Here is a 27,500-nt window from a genome sequence, read left to right on the forward strand (position 1 = left end):
ACTCAAACGCGTCACGCGTAACAACAACATCATTACGCCTGTAAAAATAGTACCGACTTTAAACACTGGTTTAAAAAAAACCAAAACACACGGACAACTTTTGACATGTAGCTCCGGACTAATTTATCTTTCTAACGGTGTAATAAAGATAGTAGTGTCCCGATGTCGGAGCGGGATACTGCCGCTTTGGAGCTGAATGCTTTGAGTGATGCGTTCAGGTGCATCACGTAACTCCGCCCTCCGACATGTTAAGGAGCTCCGGAGCTCCGGAGCTCCTCCAGGAGAGACGTTACATGATAAATGTGATTAAAATACGACTGATAGTCATTAGCAGCTGGAACGTGCAGCAGAGCTGGACTATGGGTGTGTGTGTGTGTGTGTGTGGGGGGGGGGGGGTCATGTGTGTAAAGAAGATCATTATTCATGAGAATAAAATGAGAAGTTGCAGGACAGGCTCAACTTTCTCCAGAATAGTTTTTTTTGTTGTTGTTTTTTCCAACAGAGAGGAATCGATGTGTTGTTTGAACACCTGATTACCTGATGAACCTTTAGTTTTCCCGAAACTCCGACTTGCTGTCGTTTCCAGGAAAGCAGCAACAAAACATTCATTTTTTATAAAAGGGACTAATGAAGTTTCTGCTTCTATTTGTTTATCAGCAGGGTTGCAACATTCTGGAAATGTTCAATGTTGGAAACTTTCCATGGGAATTAACGGGAATTTATGGGGATGAAACAGGAATTTACAAAATTGAAGGTTGGCCCTCAACAGGGGTTGGATTTTCCGCTCAGAGAAGAAAAAACAAAAAACGAGTCAGTATTTGATTTTCAATTCAAAATTCAAAAATCTAAACTGAAATTTAATGCAATTTTCTTTATCATGATCAAGAAGGGACAAACAAAGCTTTAAAAACAGGCTCAGTGAGACACACACACACACACACACACACACACACACACACACACACACACACACACACACACACACACACACACACACACACACTTCTTTCTGGGGAAAAGGGTTACAGCAGCATTAGAGGAGCACAGGTTGGTGCGTGTGCGTGTGCATGTGCGTGTGCGTGTGCGTGTGTGTGTGTGCGCGAGTGTGTGTGTGTGTGTGTGTGTGTGTGTGTGTAGCAGGGGAGCCTTTGAACTGCCTGATCCAGAACTGTCATGTAGCATTAGAGCTAATGTCTGCAGCAACACACACACAGTGAATCAGCTTTACTTGCCGGAAGCTTCCGTACAATAAAGAGAAGAGAACCACAGACAGAATGTCAGACACAAGTCACACTTCACTCTTTCCATCATTGCCATCAAGTCGGCACAGAGAAACCGCAGCATTAGCAAAGTCAACAGACGTGAGGATGCAGAGTGAGCAGTGGGGAAGGTGTGGACGTAAAGGTCATGAAGCCTGGAACTCTGCTGGTATGGCAGCAGAAAGGCAAGGCTCGGCGCCGGGATCCTTTCCTGTGTGGAGTTTGTATGTTCTGTTGGTCCTCGGGGGGTTTCCTCTCCATACCGACTGTGTGCCATTGATGCTTTATGCTTCATGATTGGATTATTCTCCTCGTCGTCACTCCACATAGAAAGTGACAGAGTCCTCAGCATTCGTATTGAGCCAGCCAGATTGATCAGAAGCACATTTCACGCGGAAACATTAATGAAGACGTCAACAGGAGACACCTGGAAAGAACATCAATTGTTTTTCCAAATGTTTATTAAAAAGCAGTTCCTTGATCTCCCAGTCTGAGCCACATGGATCAATCTTCATTAATCGTTCCGTTACAATATGAACTGTGTATTAATCTCGTCCTGACGCAGCTGTTCACATGTACCAGACAGTAAATTCACCTCATCAGACCACAGTTTACTAGTGTAGCTTGTATTTCACAGTTTTTCTACTGTCCTCACAATCCCCCCCCCCCCCCCCCCCCCCCCCCCACCCCCACCCCCCCCCTCATTCCTGTTATACAAGCTGACACAAGGCTGCACACCCTCTTGCTGTATTGACCTGATGTGTCGGCGTGCGTTCCACGCTTTAATATCTCTGTGCACAACGTTTTGACAGAGACACTGCAGGTCGAGTTTTAAAGACGCAAAAGTGCAGTGAAGGACTTTAGTGCCTCGCCGTCCGGCATCAAGCTCACTCACCCTCTTGTTGGGATCAAAAAAACTCTTTCTGACAGCAGAACCTGCTGAGTTCAACAGCATTTTATCATGAGTCAAGTCGTTCGTCCAGCTCTTTCCTAAATTCCCTTCATGCAGCAAACAGAGATGAGTTATCTCTGGTGACGACGACGGGTTTTATCAGAGATGAGTTATCTCTGGTGACGACGACGGGTTTTATACCATCCCAGGGTTCACACATAAACACAAATATTCACCTTAATTCATCCCGACGGCCAGTTTACAATAACGTGTTGACGTAACAAGCATGTTGACCATTTTTTTTAGTCCATTAAAAAAAGCATCGTCGGCAGAGAGAACATGAAAACTGAGCCGTACCACAACCTGGACGACTTCTGTGTGACCGGCAGTTTGAACGACGAGGTGACGTGTTGGATGTTGAAAGGCTTTTGTTCCGGTCGCTGTTCACGAGTGTTGGCACGCGTCAGCGGAACGTCTTCAGTCGTGGAAATGCAGAGTGCAAATCTCATGTGAAGAGAAATCTTCCAAGTGCGTGTCTGAAGACGTGAGGCTGAAGGTGGAGGTGTTTTCCTGCCGGGGGGAGGATTAGAAGAGGCAAGCGGAGGGATTTCATGCAGAGGTGTTTCCCCTCATCGTTCTAGTTAAAAACACCAGAGCACCATCAGATAAAGGGTCTTTTCCCTCCTCCGCCTTCCTGCCGACTCACCAAAGCCCTGAAGGAAAGCCAAGGATCACAGCTTCAACACTTCTCACCTTTGAAAGCGCCGTGTTGGCCGTGGAGCCTTGGACACGTTCTGTGACGAGTGGTTCGTCGTTTTCACATTGGACCGCCTCTCGGGCCCAAAGGCTCACTGCTATTCGCTTTCCCCTTGACGTGACGTAGCACCATTACAGAAAATCAAAAGATTAGTTTGATTGGCTTTAAATCCTCCGCCTCCACAGCAAAGACACGATCTCAACACAATTGCTGAGAAAGTAATGGAGCAACGTGTTTGTTCACCGTGTGAAATGATGTCTTTACTGCAATTCTATGTGTGACTCATGAAGAAACACTGAGCTGTGTGGTGTTACTGCTGCTGCAAGCTCCTTTCAACTGCATGTCAGAAGCACGGTTTTTGTTTTCAGGCACTTTTGTGTCTCTGACAGGACGACTCGTTACCACCAAGTACTGCATGTGGAAATAATGAAGTGAAACACGATCCAATACAAACGAGGGCAGTTTTCATGTGACTGGAGACAAATGTTGACATCGAGAGTGAGAATCCATGACGAGTACAGTCGTACTTTATTGCAGTTCACTCAGTCTTTTGTGTCTATATTGTGAGCGTTGATATTGCGATGAAGACTAATTTACTGCATGTTGTGCCGCCCAGCTGGAAACATCTGTGCATGCACAGTAAGTCGACGCAGTTTTCAATGAATATGCATTCAACCCAAATACTCTTTGTCCACTTTATTTCTGTATCGGACTGCAAATTGTTGCACAGAACAGTAAAAGTGCTGCCCGTTACAGAGTGAGGTCGGAGGGCAGGCTGTGCAGCAGGATGCCAGTGAAGGTGCAGAGGTTGCGGTCGCTGTCGGCCCAGACCCAGGACCGGGCTTCTAGACGCACGTCGATCTGGTCTCCTCTCTGAAGAGGCAGCACGACGCCGTTCGAGCCGTTGTCCGTGAGGTCAGAGGCGGCGGGGTGTTCGGCCGTCCCCACCACCGCCTCGCCGTTCCTGTAGAGCAGCAAGAAGCTCGGCTTTCCTCCGTTAGCGTGAGTGTGGAAGGTGAAGTAGTAAACGCCGCGAACTGGAGCCGTAAAGAAACCTGAAGAGACATTTTGGAATAATAAATATATATATTTTTTTTCAGTTAATCCTCACTGTGATGACACTACTTTCTGCAGTAACTGATCCTATAATGAAAGTAGAAAAACAATCACTGAAGTGGATTGAAGTATTTGTTTCTTTTGTTTTTAGTGAAAACAGTTGATTGGTACAATCAATTAAACTCACTTTTCTTTCTTTTTTCCCTGGAGAAAGACTTTTTGGTGAACTTTTTATCAGTCTGAGTCTGGAAACCGCTGTCTGCATGTTAATCTCCCCCGTGTTGCTGCTGCTTCTTCTCTTTGTCGGTAGTTTATGAATCTAGATAGTTTTGAAGAAGTACCAACATAGAGATGATGGAGCGTCTCCCGACAAAACAACTGACGTTACTGCAGTTGAAGTTCTGAGTCCAGAAGGACGTGTTTTTTCCAAAGGGGGGAACATTATGGAACAACGTGATGCTCAAAGTTTCACCAGCCGGCGTGTAAAACCACACAACTGATTTGTTTCAGGGCGATTTTGCAAAGCTGATGTTCTGGTTCCATGTTTGTTTGTTTGTTTTCTCTTTTAGATCGCTGCTTGTGTTTCAGATGCTGTTTTTGCACAATTTCTGGACTAAATTAATTTGGCCTGTTTAATGTCTCATTGACACTTTGTATGAAACACTTAGTGAAGGAGAAGAGCAGCAGGATGTGGAAGTGGTGGTCTTTCTAACAGGAAGTTTGGGATCCACAGCAATAAGACGCTAAACGACCCTCAAGCTTCTACCCTGATCTTGAAACAGTCTCCGTACGTCCGTACGTCCGTCCGCTCGAACGTTTCTACCTATATCTCGGCAACCCCTGGGCCCACAGTGACCAAACTTCACATGTGGATACATCTCAGAGGGGGAAGGGATACTATGGTGACCTTGACCTAATTTGCATATTAAGTAGGTCACAGGGTCACGAAGTGCTTAAAAACACATTTTGGGCTCTGGAGGCCTAGGTTTTTGAGCTAGGGCTCTGAAATTGTATACACACATGATACACACTCCAGGGATAACCTCCAGTACACCAAGTGACCTGACCTTGACCTTGAAGATTGGTAGGGTCTGAAGTTTGCTCGTCATGGTTGCACAATACATGTATTTTCATATAAACATTTCTCCTCATTTCTCAGCAGTTCCTGGGCCCACAGTCACCAAACTTCACACATGGACACTCCACCTGGGGAGAAGGGGCACCATGGTGACCATGACCTCATTTGCATATCAGGTCACAGGGTCACTAAGTGCATAAAAACACCTTTTGGGCTCTGGAGACGTATTTTGACATAGCTTATGAAGAAGACCTTTCAGATTCTACATAATGATCTACTAGGACCCATGGAACACCCTCTAGTGTACCAAGTGTGCTGCCTTAGAGCTGCTTTGTGAGAAAATAGAAAGCCCTCCGGCGGGGGATTAGCCCAGCAACGGCCTTCTTGTTTGTCGCCACTATGGGCTACAGCTCTGCAGTCAGTTTTGAAACACAGTGAAATGTGTCTTTTCGTGGGCGCCATCACCTGTGAGGGGGTCGTAGCTGTCCCCGATGTTGGTGATGACCTTCCCGTAGGCGAGAGTCGTCTCTCTGTCAAACGGCCCGATGTGCCTCTGGTTCTCCTTCAGGGTTGCTGAGAAGGCCACTCTTTCTGCCAAAGGAGCAAAACACTTGTTTGTATATGAACTTGTGAAATGAGCTGAAATACGACAAACGGAGCAGCTCGTCTCCCAGATGTTCATCCTCTCACGCACCTTCAGTCATTGTTGCCGTCACTTCTTCTACTGCCGCCGCCGTTTGTTCAAGCTTGTCCTTCATCTCATCTTGTGCGACTTTATTTGCTTCCAGTTTGGATTCCAGCTCTACAATAGAAACACATTCATCATAGTAGACTTCCCCTGAAATGAGCCACGGGGCATAAACATCAGAGTCATTACTTTTTAAATGAATGAAAAATAAACTGAGACTCAAAACAACAACAGTAGTTTTCCAGTTAAAAATAACACAGTTCTAACTAAAGGAAACAATTAAGGCCACGTCTCAGCGAGCGCGTGGAGGAAGAAGAAAGATGAGCACATTTAACACGCTTGCCTAGATCAGCTGTTTCTAATGCTGCCATGTGAGCCTCTGCGTTTTCCAGCCTTGTGTTCGTCTCCTGACCCAGAATCTCTGCAGCTTCCAACCTCGCGTCCAACTCTGCAGAGGAAATGGGAGAAATGAAGACGTCTGAATTCCAGGAGCTACGTCATTATTCTTTAGAAAATACAGATAGTGAGGATTTAGTTGTTTACCTTTGTTTAGTTTCTCCAGCGTGTCCAGTCGAGTTTCAGTCACTCCAGATTGTTTCTTCAGTTCCTCAATGGAAGCTTCATTGTCTTCTACTCTGGACTTGATCTCTGGTGGGAGACGTGATTCAAACAACGCTCCAAATCAATCCAACACTCTTGTTCACAGCAGAGCGTCCCTGTCATGAACGACCACACGTCAGCGTCCGTCACCTCGGCCGGCCGTCGTCAGAGCTTCCAGGTTCCGCTCTGTGACGTCACATCGTCTCTCCAGCTCGTCGCTCAGGGTCTCGGTGTTTCCCAGTCTGGTCGTCAGATCTAGTCGTGAACGTCGCAGCGAAACGTCTGACCTTATTTGAGCCGACGTGGTGGAAAATGTGCAGGAGGAGTCACATGATCGCTCATTTCCTTTACCTTGATTGGCTGAACCGAGAGCCTGGACGTCTCTCCGTGTCCCTTCAAGGCCAGTTTCCAGGCCTCCGGTCAGATCTTCACTGGCTGATAACCGGGAGTTGAGCCCTTCAGCCAAGCGTACCAGATTTGAGAAATTAGAAAAGTAGTTTAATCAGAGCAGATGATCCCAAAATAAAACTTGAAAGAATCTCCATGAAAGATTTTTATACACGCTCTAGTCTAGATTTATTTCTGAGTCAAATTAGCAATTATTTGACTTTTATTCTCTGGAAATGAGAGTCACTGCCGTTTTAAAGTATTTTTTTTATCCATTTGTTGGTGAAAGGATTTCACTCCTCTGCACAGGAGACGTTAACTCCAATAGTCCAGCAGCTCTTTGTTGATCACACATCAAACAGTGTTGGTTTTCCAGACGAGGATGATCACAACATGTTTTCCTTCCATTCAGGAACTCTGATATATCGTTCTCATATATAGTATACCGTGGGTTTTTCCCCTTCATGATACTTAACCACAAATATCGGAGAAGTTCTAACTTGATCCTGAAAACTTCATGGAAAATTCATAGAAACTTCCATTAGTGGCAAAGTGTGTAACGCCCGCGAGCGTCCATGTATGAATATCTTATAGTGATGTGTTCGTGATGAGGGATGATGTTTACCTTCAGCAGCCGTCTCCAGCGCCTGGACTCTGCCGGCTGTGACCTGCAGCTCGGCCACCAGCTGCTCACTGAGGCCGTGACCCGACTCCAGTTTGGCCTCAAACTCTTGACGGGTTCAATGAACACAAAGAGTGACTGTGAAGGTGAAGGACTACAATCAAACTTGATCCACAGCGGCACTGCTGTACCTTTCAGTTGCACCTGGAATTGTCCCATTTGGCCTGTTTGAGCTTCTGCCAGGGCGTCGCTGGCGTTCAGCCTGGCCTCCAGCTCTGGGGAAGAAGAATAAAACACAAAACCATTAACTAAACAGATGTTTTATTGGGGGTCTGAAATGGGAAACGGTGTAGGTCAACCAGCATTCACATTCAGGAACGCGGCTGCTTTACCTCGATCAACCGTCTGCATCACCTTCACATCTGCATTCACCTCCGCAAACGTTCTCCCCAACGCCGTCAGTCTGACGTTCAGCTCTGTTGGATACGTGAAATTAAAGGTTTCCATTCAAGTCAACGTTAAATGATTAAGTGAGATCTTTTGTAAATGTGTGTTTTACTTGGGATTGTTCATTGACTCAGTGGTTTACCTTCGCTGTTCTGCTGGAGCTGTTCCACTTTGACGCTCTGACCCTCCAGATCACTGCGGTCCAGCCGGGCCTCCAGTTCTGTGCAGCCGAGATTCATTATTACAGCACAATCACAAAACGCTGGAGGAATCTTATCTTAGGAAACTGCAAGCGTACAGGTCGCAGGTTGTCATTATCGTAAAGATTGTGTGATTTTCACAAAGTCACCTTTGTAGAAATGTGCACAAATAAGGCAACGCATTTTTTTTTCATTCACTCTTCACCTCGATCGGCAGTCTTCAGGGCCTCCAGCTCGGCCTCGGCCTCCTCAAGTCGCACGTTTTGTTCCTTCTCTGAAAGCTGGCTGGAGTCCAGCCTGGAGTCAAACTCTGAAGATTCAAGAGATTAAAATACTCCCAAGTTATTCTATATGTTAACCAGCGGTCTTCAGCCTTCTGTTAGATAATCACAGTGATGCCGTCGTGTCTGAGTGGCGGTTGACGACCTTTCATTCGTCCCTGCAGCTCTGCCAACACGACGGCTTGAGTCTCTTCCGTGGAGTTGAACCTGGCAGCAAGGTCTAAGCAGTGCACAAACCCATCAGACACTCAAACGCAGCAATGCAGAATATCTCAGTCAAATCGTCGCATGTTGAGGTAAAGTGTGTGAAGGAAAACTAGATTTACCTTCATGGGCTCTTTGCAGCGCCGTCACTTCTGTGTGACCTTCTCCAAAGCTCTGCTCAAGCTCCTGCACTCTGGTGTTCAACTCTAGGAGACACATTCAAACGTTTTGTCCCATGAAACATGACCGCAGAGGAGATTGTGGAACGAGATCAGGAATACTTGACTTGTTAGTTGTTTTTACCTTTACTTTGTCTTTTAAGTTGTTCGACCTGCTTGCCTTGGCCCTCCAGGTCGCCGGCGTTCAGTCTGGCCTCCAGCTCTTCTCAGGGACGAAACAAGAGAGCAAACGGATGAACAAACTAAATAACACTTAATGAGTGGAGAGAAAAAAAACCTGGAACATTTATCATTTGTTATCAAAGGTTTTGATTGGAAATGTTTCACAGAACGTTGAGGGGATTTTACCTGTGTACTGTCGCACGACCTGCTGCACCTGCTTCCTCTGCTCCTCCTCCTGCAGCTCACTGATCCTCAGTCGGGCCTCGTGGTCTGTAACAGATGACGGGAGTCAAACATTGTCAAACCAACTGGTGGCGGAGGCGCCGTCGTCCCAACTGCCACATTGGAGACAAGCTTTAAAAAAAGCTAAATAATGAATGCTTGATTCGGAAAACGATTGGATACAAGTCAGTGTGTATGTTTAGAATGTAAAGGTAATTGTATTGTACCTGTGTAGCCTCTCTTTAGTGCGTCCAGCTGTTTCCATAGTTCCTCCATCAGGCCATCGTCCACCGTCTTCACGGACGTCTGCTCTGCAGAGTACAGTCATGGGCAGGGCTCAGATGGTGAATTATGAAAGCAAATTGCAGTTTGGGACCAACAAACACACAAACAAACAGCAATCTCCTCCATCTCCACTCCGGTGCTCCTTGAGAACCCACCCCGAGCTTCCTGGAGTTGCACCAGTTGCTCGTTGACGCGTCGCAGCTCATTTCTGTGCTCGTCCAAAGCGGCGATCATCTCACGAAGCAGCGCGGCGCTCTCTGCTTCGGCGAGCAGCTCATCTGGAGTGGATGTGATGGCGGTGGACCTGGGTTCCAGGACGTGAGCGTCAGCCAGGCAGCAGCACAGCCACAGGAGCAACACAACCCTCATTCTGCTGTCTGCACAGCTGCTACCACTCAGGGGCTCTTTATGCATTAGGTGGCCGTGTGAAAGGTTATGCAAGGTCTGTGTGTTGTTTACATTAAGGTAAGCACTTTAGGCTGAGGAAACAGAGTCAAGGATAGAGGGATGGTGATAAGAGGATTTCACAGAATGGAGCAGCATCGGAAAATAACCACTTGACCTCATTGGAAATGACTTATTGTCTTTCCTTCCCCAGTACTTCAGATTATTTCAGAAAACATCGACTTCCCAGTAAGGCCATAGATTTTCTCCATTGTGACACATAAACGCACTTCTTTGTTGTATGAGAGTGACCAAGAAGAAAACTGGAGCCTGTAGGGCCACGAGTGTTCAGCTCCATTTCTAAAGGTGTGATGTGGACATGGTTGTGTTACAAGTGAGAACACACACACACACACACACACACACACACACACACACACACACACACACACACACACACACACACACACGTACCAACGTACCTGTGCTCTTCTAATGCTGCTGTAACCCTTTTCCCCAGAAAGAAGTGTGTGTGTGTGTGTGTGTGTGTGTGTGTGTGTGTGTGTGTGTGTGTGTGTGTGTGTGTGTGTGTGTGTGTGTGTGTGTGTGTGTGTGTGTGTGTGTGTGTGTGTGTGTGTGTGTGTGTGTGTGTGTGTGTGTGTGTGTGTGTGTGTGTGTGTGTGTGTGTGTGCCACTGAGCCTGTTTTTAAAGCTTTGTTTGTCCCTTCTTGATCATGATAAAGAAAATTGCATTAAATTTCAGTTTGGATTTTTGAATTTTGAATTGAAAATCAAACACTGACTCGTTTTTTGTTTTTTCTTCTCTGAGCGGAAAATCCAACCCCTGTTGAGGGCCAACCTTCAATTTTGTAAATTCCCGTTTCATCCCCATAAATTCCCGTTAATTCCCATGGAAAGCTTCCAACATTGAACATTTCCAGAATGTTGCAACCCTGCTGCTAAACAAATAGAAGCAGAAACTTCATTAGTCCCGTTTATAAAATGAATGTTTTGTTGCTGCTTTCCTGGAAACGACAGCGAGTCTGAGTTTCGGGAAAACTAAAGGTTCATCAGGAATATTTTCAAACAACTTGTTGTCCTTGTTTTTATTTCGCCACATGTACATACATGCGTTTGTGTCTTTCATGCATTTGCATACGAGTGTTGTTCCTGTCCTGGTGTGTTTGTGTCAGTGTGTGATGCACCGGAGGAGAGTACCAGGGGTGTGGGAGCAGCAGAGGTCACATGTTCCCCGGAAGACGACCTGAAGCGCCGTACGACAGAGGCCTGGGGTTGTTTGTGTGTGTTGGTCACAGGAAGCATATTGTCCCGTGTTGTGACCTGTAATATGGGGACTCGTTGTCCTTCGAGGGACAAAAGCAATTCCTCAACATTCCTAAAATCCCAAAACGGGGTTTAATTTTATGGTTAATCTAAGGTCTAGATAAATGTCAGGTTCAGCGTTAGTGACGGGTGACTTGAGAGCAAATCGGCCTGCAGGAGGGGAATGTCAGTAGAATAATGTCCCCACAAGTCCATACATACAGGATATGTGTGAATTTGTGTGCATGAATATGCATATGGTTGCATCAGCTGCTGTTCTCATGCAGGCGAAGCCGTGGCAGGATGTGTGTGTGGGTGTGGGGCGGACAAACACGAGTCGTCGGCGTTACCCTTGGCCAATGTCGGCGGAAGCCACCGGGGATTGTTCTGTCACCAGAGAGAATGTAGACTCCTGAGAGTTCCCAGTGGAGGCTGATCCTCCGTCACACTTCGTCTTTCTGTCTCTGACTTTCCTCTCTCTGAGGCTTGAAGTGAAAAACGTGTTGCAGCTCCGTCGCCGGTGCTGCAGCCTCACCTCCGGGTTCTGTTTAGCCGTCGTCGCCTCTCCGGCGAAAACGCTTATATATACTTTATATACTATAGATAACTTTTGAGCATGAGAAGACAAAAGCTCAGTAACGTTCTGTTCAAAGACGATGGTGGCTGCAGCCCTCGCGCCTTGCGGTTGACCTTGCCCGTCAGACTCTCAGAAGAGATTACCACTTTTGTTTGGCTCCGGGATCTGAAGCTTATTAGCAGCCAGCGACGCTCGTTGAAAGACGAGAATCATGAAATATGAATCGCCTGCAGGAGTCCTCGCATAAAGAATTTAGAAAGAAGTGTTACCAACAGGAAAGGCTTTTCTTCTCTTCCTGTCACGGACTCGTCTTTGTCTCGTCGGAAACTGTTTCTAACGATGCTATAGTGTGACTCTGAGGTTTCCTGGCTCCTCCTCCTCTCACCGAATGCTGCCTTCCTGTCCAAACTCTGAGCTCATTGTTGTGTTTGTCCATCCGAGGCCAATTGAGAAGTGATTGTTTCAGGAGATTTCATCAGGAGGCGATTCGGGGATCGTCAGAACTTTGATCACACGCTTTACGCTTCAGACGTCACTGTGAACGGAAAACATGCCGACTCAGCTTTTAATGCCTTAGACTGGATTTTCAAGCCTGCTTCGTGTAGCATTTTAAGTTCAATATTTATATTCACGGCACCTTGTCGACAGCATTTAGGATATATTCAGTTTGATGTTTCACTGGTATTTAAAGTGTCGATCCAGGAAGTTCACGAAACGGTAATACCTCAACCGTCAGTCCTTCTTCTAATCATGTTTCGTTTGACTTCACTGTGGTATTTATGTCGCAATGAGCTCAGATTCCAAGTAAAGATGTCTTGGTGTCGTGACGATAATGTGCGTTGACGCCCACACAGGGACAGTTTATAGGACGTAGAGCCAAACTTGTAATGGTGGAGTTGCACACTGAAATATTTACAATAGTGAGTCGATGCATGAAAAATAAACACGTCCCAGGAGATTGGATGGATGCTGTAGTCTATTAAGGCTGTGTGCTTGGTAGTTAAATTCTACGCCGTTTTGTTTATTTATTTCTTCTTAAGAACATATTTATTGATAACTAGCAGTTGTCAATCATTAATCCACAAATAACTTAGTAAGTTAAACTAAGTTTATTCAATCAAAAAATCCAGACTCTTGAATGGATAATAATTCAAATGTAAGTTAATATTTTCAGAAGCCATAAGTCTGATACCTCTTTTTGGAAGAAGTGCTGAGTCACAGTTTTAGAAGCTAAAATCTACTGTTTGTGACCTTCATTGAACCAAGTGGTCTTCCTGCACATTGTACTGAATCCTACCTGATCTGAAGCACAGCAGTACGGGGGGGGTGGGGGGGTGCAACCTGCAACAACAACCATTTTTAGTCTGAATTATTGGAGTTAATTTATTGCTTTCTCTCCGCAGATCATCGCATATCAGCCATATGGACGCTCAGTCGACTGGTGGGCATACGGCGTGCTGCTCTATGAAATGCTGGCAGGGCAGGTGAGACACACACACACACACACACACGCACACGCACGCACACTCTTATGCAACTACAGATACAAGACAACTTTACACAACTTGTGTTTTCCAGACCTTCATTTTCCCACACGTCAGTTCCCAGAGTGAGTCTTTGAATAACTGTACTCAGCTGCATCCTCCTCGAGATCTTCCCACACGTTCTAACTGGAAAACAACAATCATAAATAAAAGCTTTTGCCCGTCTGCCAACGTGAAGCAGCTTTGTTACGTTTACCACTTTCAGTGTCGCTGCAGAGTTTACTGTGCATTCGACCGCTGGGTCTTCTGTGTACGTGGGTTTCTTCACAACTCATGTTGATGGTTCATATATATATATATATATATGTGTGTGTGTGTGTGTGTGTGTGTGTGTGTGCACAGGACTGTTAAAATTGCACTTTTATTTCAGTGTAGGCATGAATTCTTGTACTTGTATTGTGATGTTAATTGCAGGATCAGAAATCCGTTCAAAACAGTTAAAAATGAAACTGAGCTTCTCTTCTGGTTAAACATTGTGAAGCTCAGAGGCTCGACTGAGGCTTCCAGCTGGTTGTTGTTGCATTTGAACATGAATTCATCCTCACATCTGAAGCTTCCCCGTCTGCTGACGATGAAGCCGACGTAGTCACAGTTGGTGTTTTCCGGTCTGCGGCGCGGTTTCCTTCACGGGGACACGAGTCAAACTGCTGGACGGTTCTCCGTCGTTCCAGTCGACGTGTCAATAAGTCTTCTTTTGGAAACCAGTGTGCAGTGTTGAGAGAACAATACACACTTTCCAGAGGAGACATTCCAGGAATTAAACCCAGAACAATTGCATTCTAAACCTTTTTTTCCCTGAACAATATTTAATGTCGTCACATTTTAAGTGCAAGGAGCCTTTTGACATTAAACAAGTCATTAGTTTTCAAACAGCTGACCTCGTTTGGAAATCTAATTTAAATGATTTTGTTGTTGTTGTAAAACTCGATCTGTTGAAGTCATTTCTTATGACAACAGCATCACCAACACACGGTGTGGTGTTTAACACTAGAACTACTGTGATCGTGGAGGAGCAGCTCAACGTTGAGAACACTGAAGCTTGTGATTTGGTTCCGACTCTTAATAAAACCTGCTGAATACATCCGAAACAGCAGTTCAGCTTTTGTTTCCTCATTCTGTCATTATTTCTGTTAACACTTTAACTTGCACTTGTATAATTCTTTAAGAATGTCCCTTTTTGAAAATATTAAGATATGTGGTCTTCTGGTGTCAAACTGGTTCAGCTGTTCTTTCAACTCCTTTTTCACGTCCGTGTTGTTTTCAGTGTCGGTTCCGTTTATTTTAGGTTTTTTTTTTTTTTTTAACCCAGTTTAACCAAGCGTGCTCTGATTTTCTACTTTCTTTACCGTTCTGCACATCTCAACATGTTTTGTGCAGCTTCCTGTTGAGGAGGAGAGGTTTTACAGACTAGATCGCTGCTGCTTGGATCTCGAATGATTCGTGCAGTAAAAGTTGTTGAGAGAACAGCAACTACTTATTGATCCAATGTGTGATCATTGGATGAAATGCTGAGGTGCTGAACGTTGTGCCATTCCACCCACAGCCTCCATTCGATGGCGAGGATGAAGACGAGCTGTTCCAGTCCATCATGGAGCACAACGTGTCCTACCCCAAGTCGCTGTCCAAAGAAGCCGTCTCCATCTGCAAAGGGGTGAGTTTCTGTCCCGCAAACATGCAAATGATGGGCGAAGGGAACGACAGTGAAAACCTCCTCATCGTGGAGCCTGTGGGAGGTGAAGGACGAGTGTTCGACGTTTAGAAGCAGCGGAAACGGACATTTTACCAGCAGAACGCAGGGAATAAACAAAGTTGAAAGGTAAGAGAGTTTGGCTCCCCGATTGGGGGATACCGCCATACCTGGCAACACGGGGCAGCGGTTCAACACGAGTGTGGACGACAGGAGGAGGAAAGAAGGAGAGTGACGTGGACTGGCTCCACCTGTGATGGAGGCCTGGGTCTGCAGGGGAACATCTGGATTGCAGCTTTAACATAGAAGCTAAACAGGTAGAATGTGAGTCACGGTGCTCGACGTAGATCTGCACTCAAACTGACTGTAGTATGAATTATAGGGTCATCCTGTTCCACGGTGCAAAGCTAGAATCAAATCGCTGTTTATTCGTAAGGGAAAGGTGGAGGTCCAGCAGTTTACCCTCTTGGGAATATTGACCACTTGTGTTTTTGGCGCAATACTACAAGTACCGTATTTTCCGCCCTATAAGGCACCTAAATACCTCAAATTTTCTCAAAAGCTGCCAGCGCGCCTTATAGCCCGGTGCGCCTTATATATGGACGATTGTTCTACTCCAGACTGCTATTTGACAGCTGAACAACCAGAAGCTTTTATTTTGACAACTCTAACTTCGCAATGGGATGTTCAGAGCGGACGACACTCCACACAACACCTTCATCACTCATGGTTGCACACCAACATTCTAACAAACCAAAATAAACTAGATGAAATAATGACTCCCTAAACTGGGGAACAAAAACACATAAACACAATCAACACAACACCAAACCCAACAACAACCCACAATAACCTCCAACAACACAAAACATGAATTTGTCGCTGCAAGGCATGATGGGACATCATGCCTTGCAGCGACAAATTCAACCTGAGCTCCTCAGTGCAGCCGATAGCTGCAATGAATTATGGGAGTTTCTGTTTGTGGTGTTTTAAATGCAATTATTGGGGGTTCTATTTGGTTTGTGGTGTCGGTAATAATTGTGTTGTGTTGTGTTTTTGTTGCTTAGTTCATGTAGTTTAGTTTATTATTATTATTATTATTACCGGTAGTTGTAAGTTGTCAACCAGCAGTGAAGAAGGTTTTGTGTGTAGTGTCCTCCTGGCATAGGCTGCAGGTAGGACTATCAAAATAAAGTGTGTGCACCTCTCTGGGTGTTAGAATCAGTGGAAAATGGAACCTAATGGCTTTGAGCTATAAAGGTTGCTGACCACTGGTCTGTTCCATGCACCTTATAATGCGGTGCGCCTTATATATGAACAAAGTTGTAAATTATGTCAATCAATGTAGGTGTGCCTTATAATCCGGTGCGCCAATACGGTATTGTAGTATTGAGTGTCAATTTCTGGTAGTAGTAGTAGTAATAATATGTCTAATTCATCACCTCGACTCTGTGACTCTTCTAAACACTACACTCACTAAGTATTATTCTGTAACGAGTAAAGCAGTCTTTGAATTTCTATCCAAATCTTCACTGGTTTGTCGTCAGACACCTAGAATGCCGTTGTTCCATTCAGTGTGAAATGCAGAACTTTATGTAGTTTCACTGTTTGTTTCCCTCGCTGGTTTGAAAAGGTTCATTGTGAATCCATCATGCTTCTTAATGAAGCTGAAATTATTGAACTTCACATAAGAAAGATCCGGACTCTTCCTACTTTTGTGGAAAACGACACGTAACACGTCACGAATTGATGCTTTGCTTCACGGAGATTTACCAACCCTGTGATCAGAACCTTTACTTGCTCTAGGTCGAACTCCTCAGCTTGTTCATCCCGAGGTTAAATTAGACACTAGACTGTTGACGGCTGTTTCTAGAGTCACAGTCACAGGAAGACGTACAGAAAGTTTCCTAGTGAAAGTGGTTGTTTTGATTTGGTTCCTTCCCTGAAGCGGCACAAAGCCACTGGACTGTGCCGTAATGTCTCCTGTCTCACAGTCCTTTCCTCAACTCCACTTGTTTTTCTTTGCCCCTCTCTTTCCTCCCTCCTTCGTTTCTCTGAGCCGACGTACTCGTGCTGCAAGGACACAACTAGGATTTTATCGTCTTTTACTTTGGAGATAATTCTTCAAGAAACGAGTCACTTTAATTTGACAAATGTATGAAACGTCCATTATTATTAAAACATTCGATGTATATTCGTTATGTAGTTTCACATATGAAGTGGTCTGGTTTATTTACACCAAGCAGCTGCCGTCGCTTCACACTTTGGGTTTTCACTGCAAGAGATAAAAGTTTTGTACTTCCTGTGCTGCATGTTATGTTGTGTATTGATTCATGTTTGGTGAAATCTGCAGCCTCAGACTGTTTACATGAACACTGAGACGACACTACCTTCATGTCACAGCATTTCTATATTTTAACCACTAAAGATGAGTTCGTGTTGTTTCATAGAAAAACTGACTGTCGCCTTGTAATCCACTGATTTTGGTTCCTGTATGTACACAATAAAAATATAACAATCTAAAAGAATAAATAGAAATATAAAAACGCTTAAACGGCAATAAAAATAAATAAATAAAAATAAAAACAGATTAAAAACTACAAACACATTAAAAAAAACTACAAATAAAAATATAACAATCTAAAAGAATAAATAGAAATATAAAAACGCTTAAACGGCAATAAAAATAAATAAATAAAAATAAAAACAGATTAAAAACTACAAACACATTAAAAAAAACTACAAATAAAAATATAACAATTTAAAAGAATAAATAGAAATATAAAAACGCTTAAACGGCAATAAAAATAAATAAATAAAAATAAATAAGAACCAAAAAAAATAAATAAAGGACACCGGGGACCACACGACTCACGTGGTGTTAAAAGCCTGAGAATAAAAGTGGGTTTCATCAACATCACCTCACCTGGACACAAGCGGGTGTGATGGCGACGCTTCGTCCATCATAACACCAAGAACACAAAGTTTCCTCAACAGAAGCTCCACCAGCAAGAAGCATTTATTATTTGACAAACCCCGAAGTGACGCTGATTTCCTGTGACTGCTCATAGTGAGAGCAAAACAACATTTCTGTTGTTGGTTGTGTTTCCCGTGGGTTCCTCAACCCTTCTTGCTTTTGAACAACGTGCACACGGTGTCGTTTGTGGGAGATTAGAAGTGGCAGCGTTTCTCTACAGGCAGAGCAGCAGAGGGAGAGGAAAACAATTATGTCACTCTTTTTTTCTTTTTTTTTTTAGACCCATCTGTTTGGCTGTCATTTGCTGACCTAGAAAAGAAGTGGCATCATATATTACCAAACAAATCAGTGAAGGAACGGAGAAATGGAGGGGAAAAATAAGAGGCCCGATGCAAATCCACTGTCGAGGGAAAGAAACGAGCAGCGTTTGATTGTTTTCTGTGTCGTGCAAAATAGAAAGACATCATAGAATCTGTGTTCTGCATAATTGAATGTGAAACTCTCACTACAAGCGTCCTCTATTGTGTTTTGGATTTTGTTTTGTCGTCACCCTTGGCTCTGTTTGTTGTTTTTCTGTGCGAGCAGCTGATGACCAAACACCCGTCCAAGCGTCTGGGCTGCAGCCTGGAGGGCGAGCGGGACATCAGGGAGCACGCCTTCTTCAGACGCATCGACTGGGACCGCCTCCAGAACCGAGAGATCCAGCCTCCCTTCAAGCCAAAAGTGGTAAGTCCAGCGCTCCAGAGCTGCAGAACTGGACTTTAACCCTTCGGGGCCTGAAAGCATTTTGTGCCGTTTTTCACTACAATTGATTTTTCCTTTATATCTCACATATAAAATCCTTAAACCTTGCGCCTTTTTTGGTGTCATTTTGTTCAGGACAACCTCATAAATGCATTTCTGAAGTATTTTCATCACTTTGGCATACTGTATTAAAACAGTGGATCTAAAAACACCATAAAATTACAAATTCGGCTGGGAAAAACAGATTTATTGACTATAAAAGTCACAGACATGGTTAACGAATCATTTTGTTTACTTGTAAAGTAAATCTAAACTATAATGAACTAATTGAACTAATAAAATGTATCAAAACAGGACTGAACAAACAGTTCTATACAGATATTTACAGTGAAATAGAAGCACTGCCTCAGGCGTTTTTGTAAAACTATTTACAAAAGGGTCACACATATTTTTCCTCATATCTCCGCTTTTATTTGGGCGATCAACACCATTTAAAAACGAGCTTGTAGTTTTATATCTGCACTTTGGACACGGATTGAAACACTGGACCAGACGACGCTGTGCTGTGACGCTGCTGCCTTTTCAGACGGTCATGTGACGAGGACGCGCCGGTGCGTCCACAGGCCCCAGAGGGTTAACCTGCATAGTATATTCATGTAATGTAATAATAACAATAACAAGCTCCAGCAGTAGTGAGACTGAAATAGAAGCAATTGCAACAGGGACTATAGAAAGCTTCATGTCTGTTTGGTCACATGCTCCTGATGTAAACTCCCGTATCGAGACAAAAAAGATCCTCCACTGACTAAGTCCAAACGACTCAGAGACAGAAGAGCGTCTGACTGGAGGATCTAGTGCGTAACGTAAACGTTGCTTTGCAACCAGAACAAACAGAAAAGGTTTGTCTTGTACGTTTCCTCAAGCGGCTGTTAAGACATGTGAGAGAGGAGGAATGTTCTTTCAGTCTGAGGCCTCGCCGGGTTTCTTTCTCTGCAACTGTGATTCTTCCAACGCTTTATTTCATCCCTTCATACGGCCCAATGTCATTTCCATTTCTTATCGTTGCACTTTGATGCGGAACGTTAGAAGCTATTGGAGTCAATATGACGAGTTCAGAAGCAATATTTCTTTTTGTTGTTGAAGCTGAAGCTTTTCTGAGGTTTGGTTTGTCTTTGATTCATAAGATGTTTGGTTTTTGGAGGAGGAACACCGTCTTCTTGTTCACAGCCTCCTTTTGTTGTTGATTTTTTTATATTAATGTTTGACCTTTGGTGTTTGTGTTCTGCAGACATGTTGGACAAACCAGTAGAAATTCCACTTCCGCCTGTCATTAACAAATCGTAACAAGACATTGAAACACGTGATTGATCAGGGAAAAGACAAGTGAACAAATGTGTCTTCGTGACCTGCAGGTATATAAAAAGAAGGGATGTAATCATCACTGCAGGGTAAATCAGCCCTCTGCTGGGACGTGTCCTCCTGGGGGGTCGAGTGTTCCTCGCTCTTTATTTCCCGTCTTCTACCTCGGCCTTCAGTCACATTTGTGTCGAGACACAACAGAAACGGTTACTGGGTCTGACGTCTGGTTGCAGCGCGCTAAAGCATGACAATAATTCCTCATCGATGACGTTATAGATCACATCAGTGTCTTTCATCTTCATGAGGATTACAGTGACCTTGTGGACACTGCAGCTCCTGTCCAGACGGTCTGGTCGATCCCGGCCACGAGGTGCGTGATGCAGCAAACAGACAAAGTCACGTACAAATAAAACTATATGATCGTCAAGCTGAAGCTGTTTGATGCTTTTTGGTTTGACTCGTTTCTGAATCAAAACTCTTGGGATGTTTCAGTGAACTCAAATCTGTCAAACACAGTTTCCCGGTAATCCGTGTCCATGTTCTCCTGAGACACGTCTGCCCTCATTATCTTCACATTAATATTGATATTAACATGTTCAGATGAATGAAACTTCCCTTCCAACTAAAAAAGCAGCAAAAAAACCATCAGTTCTGTTGTTCAAGATGTTCCTGCTGGTCTGATGGTGCATCTGGAAAAGGTCCACTGAGTTCTGTGCTGCTGCCTTCAAATTCAAAATGAACTTGTATAATAATGTATAAGTTATATATAAGCGATAACTGCAGGTCTGTGAGCTGATGTGATGTGGCGGGTTTGTTTCTGCTGGCCAGGAGTCAGTTTGTTGGTTTATCGCAGGTTGGTTGAGTTGGTTGATGTGTAGGAGGATCTTCCATACCGGAGAGAGAGAAAAGCTTTCATATCTATTAATGTGGAGCTTGGAGGCAGTGGGAGGTGGGGGTGTCCTGCACACTGCACACTCGCATGGATGGAGTGTAAGATGTGGATAAGATGGAAGAGGAAGGGATGGAAAGAGAGAAATAAATGCTGCTGAAGCTCGGTCGGTCAGGTTAGGTCAGGTTAGGTCGGGTTAGGTCAGGTTAGGTCAGGTTAGGTCAGGTTAGGTCGGGTTAGGTCAGGTTAGGTCAGGTTAGGTTGGGTTAGGTCAGGTTAGGTCGGGTTAGGTCGGGTTAGGTCAGGTTAGGTCAGGTTAGGTCGGGTTAGGTCAGGTTAGGTCGGGTTAGGTCAGGTTAGGTCGGGTTAGGTCAGGTTAGGTTGGGTTAGGTCGGGTTAGGTCAGGTTAGGTCGGGTTAGGTCAGGTTAGGTCGGGTTAGGTCAGGTTAGGTCGGGTTAGGTCAGGTTAGGTTGGGTTAGGTCAGGTTAGGTCGGGTTAGGTCGGGTTAGGTCAGGTTAGGTCGGGTTAGGTCAGGTTAGGTCGGGTTAGGTCAGGTTAGGTCAGGTTAGGTCGGGTTAGGTCGGGTTAGGTCAGGTTAGGTCGGGTTAGGTCGGGTTAGGTCAGGTTAGGTCAGGTTAGGTCAGGTTAGGTCGGGTTAGGTCAGATTAGGTCAGGTCAGGTTAGGTTGGGTTAGGTCGGGTTAGGTCGGGTTAGGTCAGGTTAGGTCAGGTTAGGTCAGGTTAGGTCGGGTTAGGTCAGGTTAGGTTGGGTTAGACACACCGGTTCACAGACTCGTTCTTCTCCTCTAAACAAATGTAAAGCAAGACACACATTCAGATTGATGTTTGTTTGCTTTTCAATACTTTTATACTCATAAAATGAACCTTTACAAGCAAGAGCAGATGCTTTGCTCTTTTAAAGATCAGATTATTTGGAGCACAGCCAAATCACTAATTCTCATTTAAGGTCATCATTTTATCATCATCTTTCTGGACCAATGACCAATGAGAGGAGGGGGGGGGGCAGCATTAATTTATCATCCTAAGTAGCGGAGTCTTCTTTTAATATGCTTCTGGCAGAGAGAGGGATATTAAAGAAGAGAGAAAGTAGGTCAAGCCATGTAGGACAGTGTGTCACTGGAAGCACGTATGAAGAGCAGAATAGTGTCGGTCCCACTGAATCACATAATGATAAATCACATTATGATAAATCACATTATGATAAATCACAGAATGATAAATCACAGAATGATAAATCACATTATGATAAATCACATAATGATAAATCACAGAATGATAAATCACATTATGATAAATCACATAATGATAAATCACAGAATGATAAATCACATTATGATAAATCACATTATGAGAAATCACATAATGATAAATCACATAATGATAAATCACAGAATGATAAATCACAGAATGATAAATCACAGAATGATAAATCACATTATGATAAATCACAGAATGATAAATCACATAATGATAAATCACAGAATGATAAATCACATTATGATAAATCACAGAATGATAAATCACATAATGATAAATCACATAATGATAAATCACATAATGATAAATCACATTATGATAAATCACATTATGAGAAATCACATAATGATAAATCACATAATGATAAATCACATAATGATAAATCACAGAATGATAAATCACAGAATGATAAATCACATAATGATAAATCACATAATGATAAATCACAGAATGATAAATCACATAATGATAAATCACAGAATGATAAATCACATTATGAGAAATCACATAATGATAAATCACAGAATGATAAATCACAGAATGATAAATCACAGAATGATAAATCACATTATGATAAGTCACATAATGATAAATCACAATGATAAATCACATAATGATAAATCACATAATGATAAATCACAATGATAAATCACATAATGATAAATCACATTATGATAAATCACAGAATGATAAATCACATTATGATAAATCACATTATGATAAATCACAGAATGATAAATCACAGAATGATAAATCACATGATGATAAATCACAGAATGATAAATCACATAATGATAAATCACAGAATGATAAATCACAGAATGATAAATCACATTATGATAAATCACAGAATGATAAATCACAGAATGATAAATCACATTATGATAAATCACAGAATGATAAATCACATTATGATAAATCACATTATGATAAATCACATAATGATAAATCACAGAATGATAAATCACATAATGATAAATCACAGAATGATAAATCACATAATGATAAATCACATTATGATAAATCACAGAATGATAAATCACAGAATGATAAATCACATAATGATAAATCACATTATGATAAATCACAGAATGATAAATCACATTATGATAAATCACAGTATGAGAAATCACATAATGATAAATCACATAATGATAAATCACAGAATGATAAATCACAGAATGATAAATCACATAATGATAAATCACAGAATGATAAATCACATTATGATAAATCACATTATGATAAATCACAGAATGATAAATCACAGAATGATAAATCACAGAATGATAAATCACATTATGATAAATCACATTATGATAAATCACAGAATGATAAATCACATAATGATAAATCACAGAATGATAAATCACATTATGATAAATCACATTATGATAAATCACAGAATGATAAATCACAGAATGATAAATCACAGAATGATAAATCACATAATGATAAATCACAGTATGATAAATCACATAATGATAAATCACATAATGATAAATCACAGAATGATAAATCACAGAATGATAAATCACATAATGATAAATCACAGAATGATAAATCACATTATGATAAATCACATTATGATAAATCACAGAATGATAAATCACAGAATGATAAATCACAGAATGATAAATCACATTATGATAAATCACAGGTGGACGTGCTTCGCTGCTCCGCCACAAGAGTTTGGTTCTCAGAGGGCTCACCCAGCACTCACTGAGATTTGAATCGGACCCAGTGTTAATGTTTGTTGAGCTCCTCTCTTGAGATTGTTTGAATTGTGGAACGAAGGTTCTGTGGTGCCGGGAAGCCGTTCTCCGTCTCGTCCACGACGAGTCACCGGGAGCGGAAACCTTCCCGACTGTCGGGGAGATGTGAAGCAACGTGTGAGTCTCTGTCACAATCCAAACGTCTTCCACCGACATCGTGGGAAACGAGGAACGACGGTTCCCAGAGAGGGTCTCTGCTGGTCGGCGAGGCTCCAGGGGGGGCTGGGGGGCCTCACCTCTGTTCTTACATTCTGGTGATCGTCAGAGTGAGAAATGTGTTTGTTCAGCTGATGGATGGAAGAAGACAAGTGGAGAGAGAGAGAGAGAGAGAGAGAGAGAGAGAGAGAGAGAGAGAGAGAGAGAGAGAGAGAGAGAGAGAGAGAGAGAGAGAGAGAGAGAGAGACTGGCGATTACTCGTCAGGTGTCTGTCATGTCGGGGAGGACACTGCACACACACACACACACACACACACACACACACACACACACACACACACACACACACACACACACACACACGAAGACACAATCACTTCCCAACCACAAGTGTGTGCCGTGCTTCTGATTGGCCGTGACGGGCGGCGGTGGCTGAGCGAACGTCGCCCGACAGTGGAAACGGTCGCAGTGAAAACGCCACGTCTCAACGCTTTAGTGTCCGGCGGCGCTCGGCCGGTCGAACCACCTGACGCCGGCCGTCAAACAGTCGGTAGAAGAAACGTCTGCGGCGTTGTACCGCAGCTCGTTCGCTGGACAAACACAATCAGACGCCACTTCACACACACACAGGCTGGCGCAGAAACGAGTGCAGGGCGGCGCCGGCGACACGTCGGTGTCGTCCAGTGTTTCTACCTTTCTGAGCCAAGACACACTGTTGTCTTTGGAAAACCCTGGAGGCACACCTCCACCTCCACCTCCACCTCCACCTCCACCTCCACCTCCACCTCCACCTCCACCCAGAAATGTTAAAATGAACCTCTGTAGCCTCTATGAACAATATAAAGTCTTTCTCATCAAAGTTTTATCAACAGGAATCCAGTAAATCCAGAAAGCAAGGACTTTTTTTAATAGTGCCTCCGTCAGTGTGAAACCTGGACCTGATGGATGAAGAGCTGAGATCCTGGTTTTCAAAAACTTCTCCATCACTGTCACTGACACAGTACTTTGATACAAGATGGTAGCAGGAGGTGGAGATGAACCACGCTGACGTCTGTCACTTTACATTTCACCCGCAAAGTTCTGTGCTGCCCTCTAGTGGTGAAGAGTATTTATACAGGATTACTCTGCAACACACTGTCGCTGTGAGAGCAAAGGTTTTTTTAGAATCAAATGTGAAATGTGATCATTTCCCACGGCTCAGCTGCACTGATTGTGCACGTTGTGGGTTTGACTCATTCTTGCTCTACGTGGCGATGGCGGTGGATCTCAGGGCGCCTCACTACCGTGAGAAGTCCTGCGACGGCTGCAGTCTGGCCGCGACGAGCTTTACACCACATTTTCATTTCCGTTCTTATACATCATCCACCTGCACTTTAACCCTCTGGGGCCGGCGGACGCACCGGTGCGTCCTCGTCACATGACCGTTTGAAAAGGCAGTAGCGTCACAGCGCAGCGTCGTCTGGTCCAGTGTTTCAATCCGTGTCGAAAGTGCAGATATAAAACTACAAGCTCGTTTTTAAATGACGTTGATCGCCCAAATAAAAGCGGAGATATGAGGAAAAATATGTGTGACCTTTTGTAAATAGTTTTACAAAAACGCCTGAGGCAGTGCTTCTATTTCACTGTAAATATCTGTATAGAACTGTTTGTTCAATCCTGTTTTGATACATTTTAGTTAATTATAGTTTAGATTTACTTTACAAGTAAACAAAATGATTCGTTAACCATGTCTGTGACTTTTATAGTCAATAAATCTGTTTTTACCACCCGAATTTGTAATTTTATGGCGTTTTTAGATCCACTGTTTTAATACAGTATTCCAAAGTGATGAAATTACTTCAGAAATGCATTTATGAGGTTGTCCTGAACCAAATGACACCAAAAAAGGCGCAAGGTTTAAGGATTTTATATCTGAGATATAAAGGAAAAATCAATTGTAGTGAAAAACGGCACAAAATGCTTCAGGCCCCGAGGGGTTAAGTTTTTTTTATCCTATCAGTCTTTAATCCAAATGTTTTTTGTTGTGTTTTCCTTTTCCCCAGTGCGGCAAGGCAGCAGAGAACTTCGACAAGTTCTTCACTCGCACGCAGCCTCAGCTCACGCCGCCGGACGAGCTGGTCATCGCCAACATCGACCAGGCGGAGTTCGCAGGCTTCTCCTTCATCAACCCACAGTTTGTTCACCCGTCGCTCGGCAACAGCGTATGAGGACGGAGGGGAACAGCTCGGCGAACAGCCGCCCTGCTCACTGCCACTGAAACCAAACGCCAACCTAACTTCTGACTACCACTTGACCAAGACCCACAGTAGATCCACGACGACTCGTGTTGTTCGCGAGAAGCAGGATTTTGTGGCATCCACATATGTTCTGTGCTTTGTTTTCTGTCACTAGAGGCTCTGATCGGTCCGTTCCTCCAAAACAAGTAATGTCTTTCAGTTTAATGATTAGCATTCACTGCATATCAGGTTGTGCTTCCTTAATCTGAACACGCTGAGACGGGAGTGTGTTCAGGGCTTTTATAAAAGTGTATAATATACATCTCATTGTCTAAATTAATCTCAATAGGCGGAGATTATTGTCTGCAGATTGACGCACAGACTCTCGCAGTGTGTTTCGGTGGCCCACATAAGGCAGAGCGTCTGGAGGGCAGGTGGTGCGGCGAAGAAGCGGCACCCCGGGGTTCAATGTTTCCTCAGCCATGTTTACAGTCCTCCTCCCTGTTGATTTATCTGTCATGATGCATCACTGAACTGTTTCTAGCCGCTCTCGACTCCCAACGTGCGTAGCAAGTGGACAGTTGTGTAATGGGGCGGAGTCTATTCAGCCTGTAGACGTGTGAGACACGTAGGCATGACAACATTAGTTCCAGGTAGTCGCAGCTTTTAGTTTCCAACATAGTAACTCCTCACCTCTGCTTCTTTCCCCTTCCTGAGCGTCGGGTGGTGGCTTTACCCCGTCGGTGACTTGGTGGACACTGTGTGAACACAACGAGAGCTTTAACCAGTTTAGTGTCGGTGCCGTTTTCCCAACAACCTACCTTGGAATTGAACCCACACCGTTTTCAGTCCGTCTTGTTTTTGGGTGTTTTAGCGCAGGTTTTGTCCCTGGCCTCACAGAAATCTCGTTAATGACTTGATAGAAGCTACAAAGGCATGAACTATTTTCTATTTCTTCTTATGTTTATGTTTTACACATACAATGTTTTGTTGCGTAACGTGTCGTCCCATTATTGATGGAAGAAGTTGTTTTTAATACAGATGCTGCACATCAAATCTTTCAATATTGAGAACAAACCTTCCCTCTTGAGTCACGTTTCATCAAAAACCTTGTTTCTTGGATTTCCTCAATAACAGATTGATTTGCTCGTGTTCTCATCCGTATTATTTTCATTCGAGCACGTCAATACTTCAACGTATTGAGAATCAGTGTCTAACTCCTTTGTAAATAATCACGAGTTATTTAAAAAGAGAATAGCAAGTTACAGTTTT

The 27,500-nt window shown here is 43.6% G+C and overlaps 1 protein-coding gene across 2 annotated transcripts in view; it reads left to right on the forward strand.

Moving 5' to 3' along the window:
- Window positions 1-27,500, forward strand: part of prkcaa (protein kinase C, alpha, a) — a 137,198-nt gene that overhangs the window by 105,114 nt on the left and 4,584 nt on the right. For both annotated transcript variants that reach the window (XM_080494195.1, XM_080494196.1), the window contains 4 exons: window positions 13,007-13,087; window positions 14,691-14,798; window positions 18,397-18,537; window positions 26,055-27,500. The exon at window positions 26,055-27,500 is cut by the window's right edge and continues 4,584 nt beyond it. In XM_080494195.1, the coding sequence (XP_080350321.1) occupies window positions 13,007-13,087; window positions 14,691-14,798; window positions 18,397-18,537; window positions 26,055-26,219 (495 nt within the window). In that variant the 3' untranslated portion in view covers window positions 26,220-27,500. The remainder of the gene's footprint in view (window positions 1-13,006; window positions 13,088-14,690; window positions 14,799-18,396; window positions 18,538-26,054) is intronic.

The sequence above is a fragment of the Blennius ocellaris genome (assembly GCF_963422515.1).
Source record: "Blennius ocellaris genome assembly, chromosome: 3".
NCBI lineage: Eukaryota > Metazoa > Chordata > Actinopteri > Blenniiformes > Blenniidae > Blennius > Blennius ocellaris.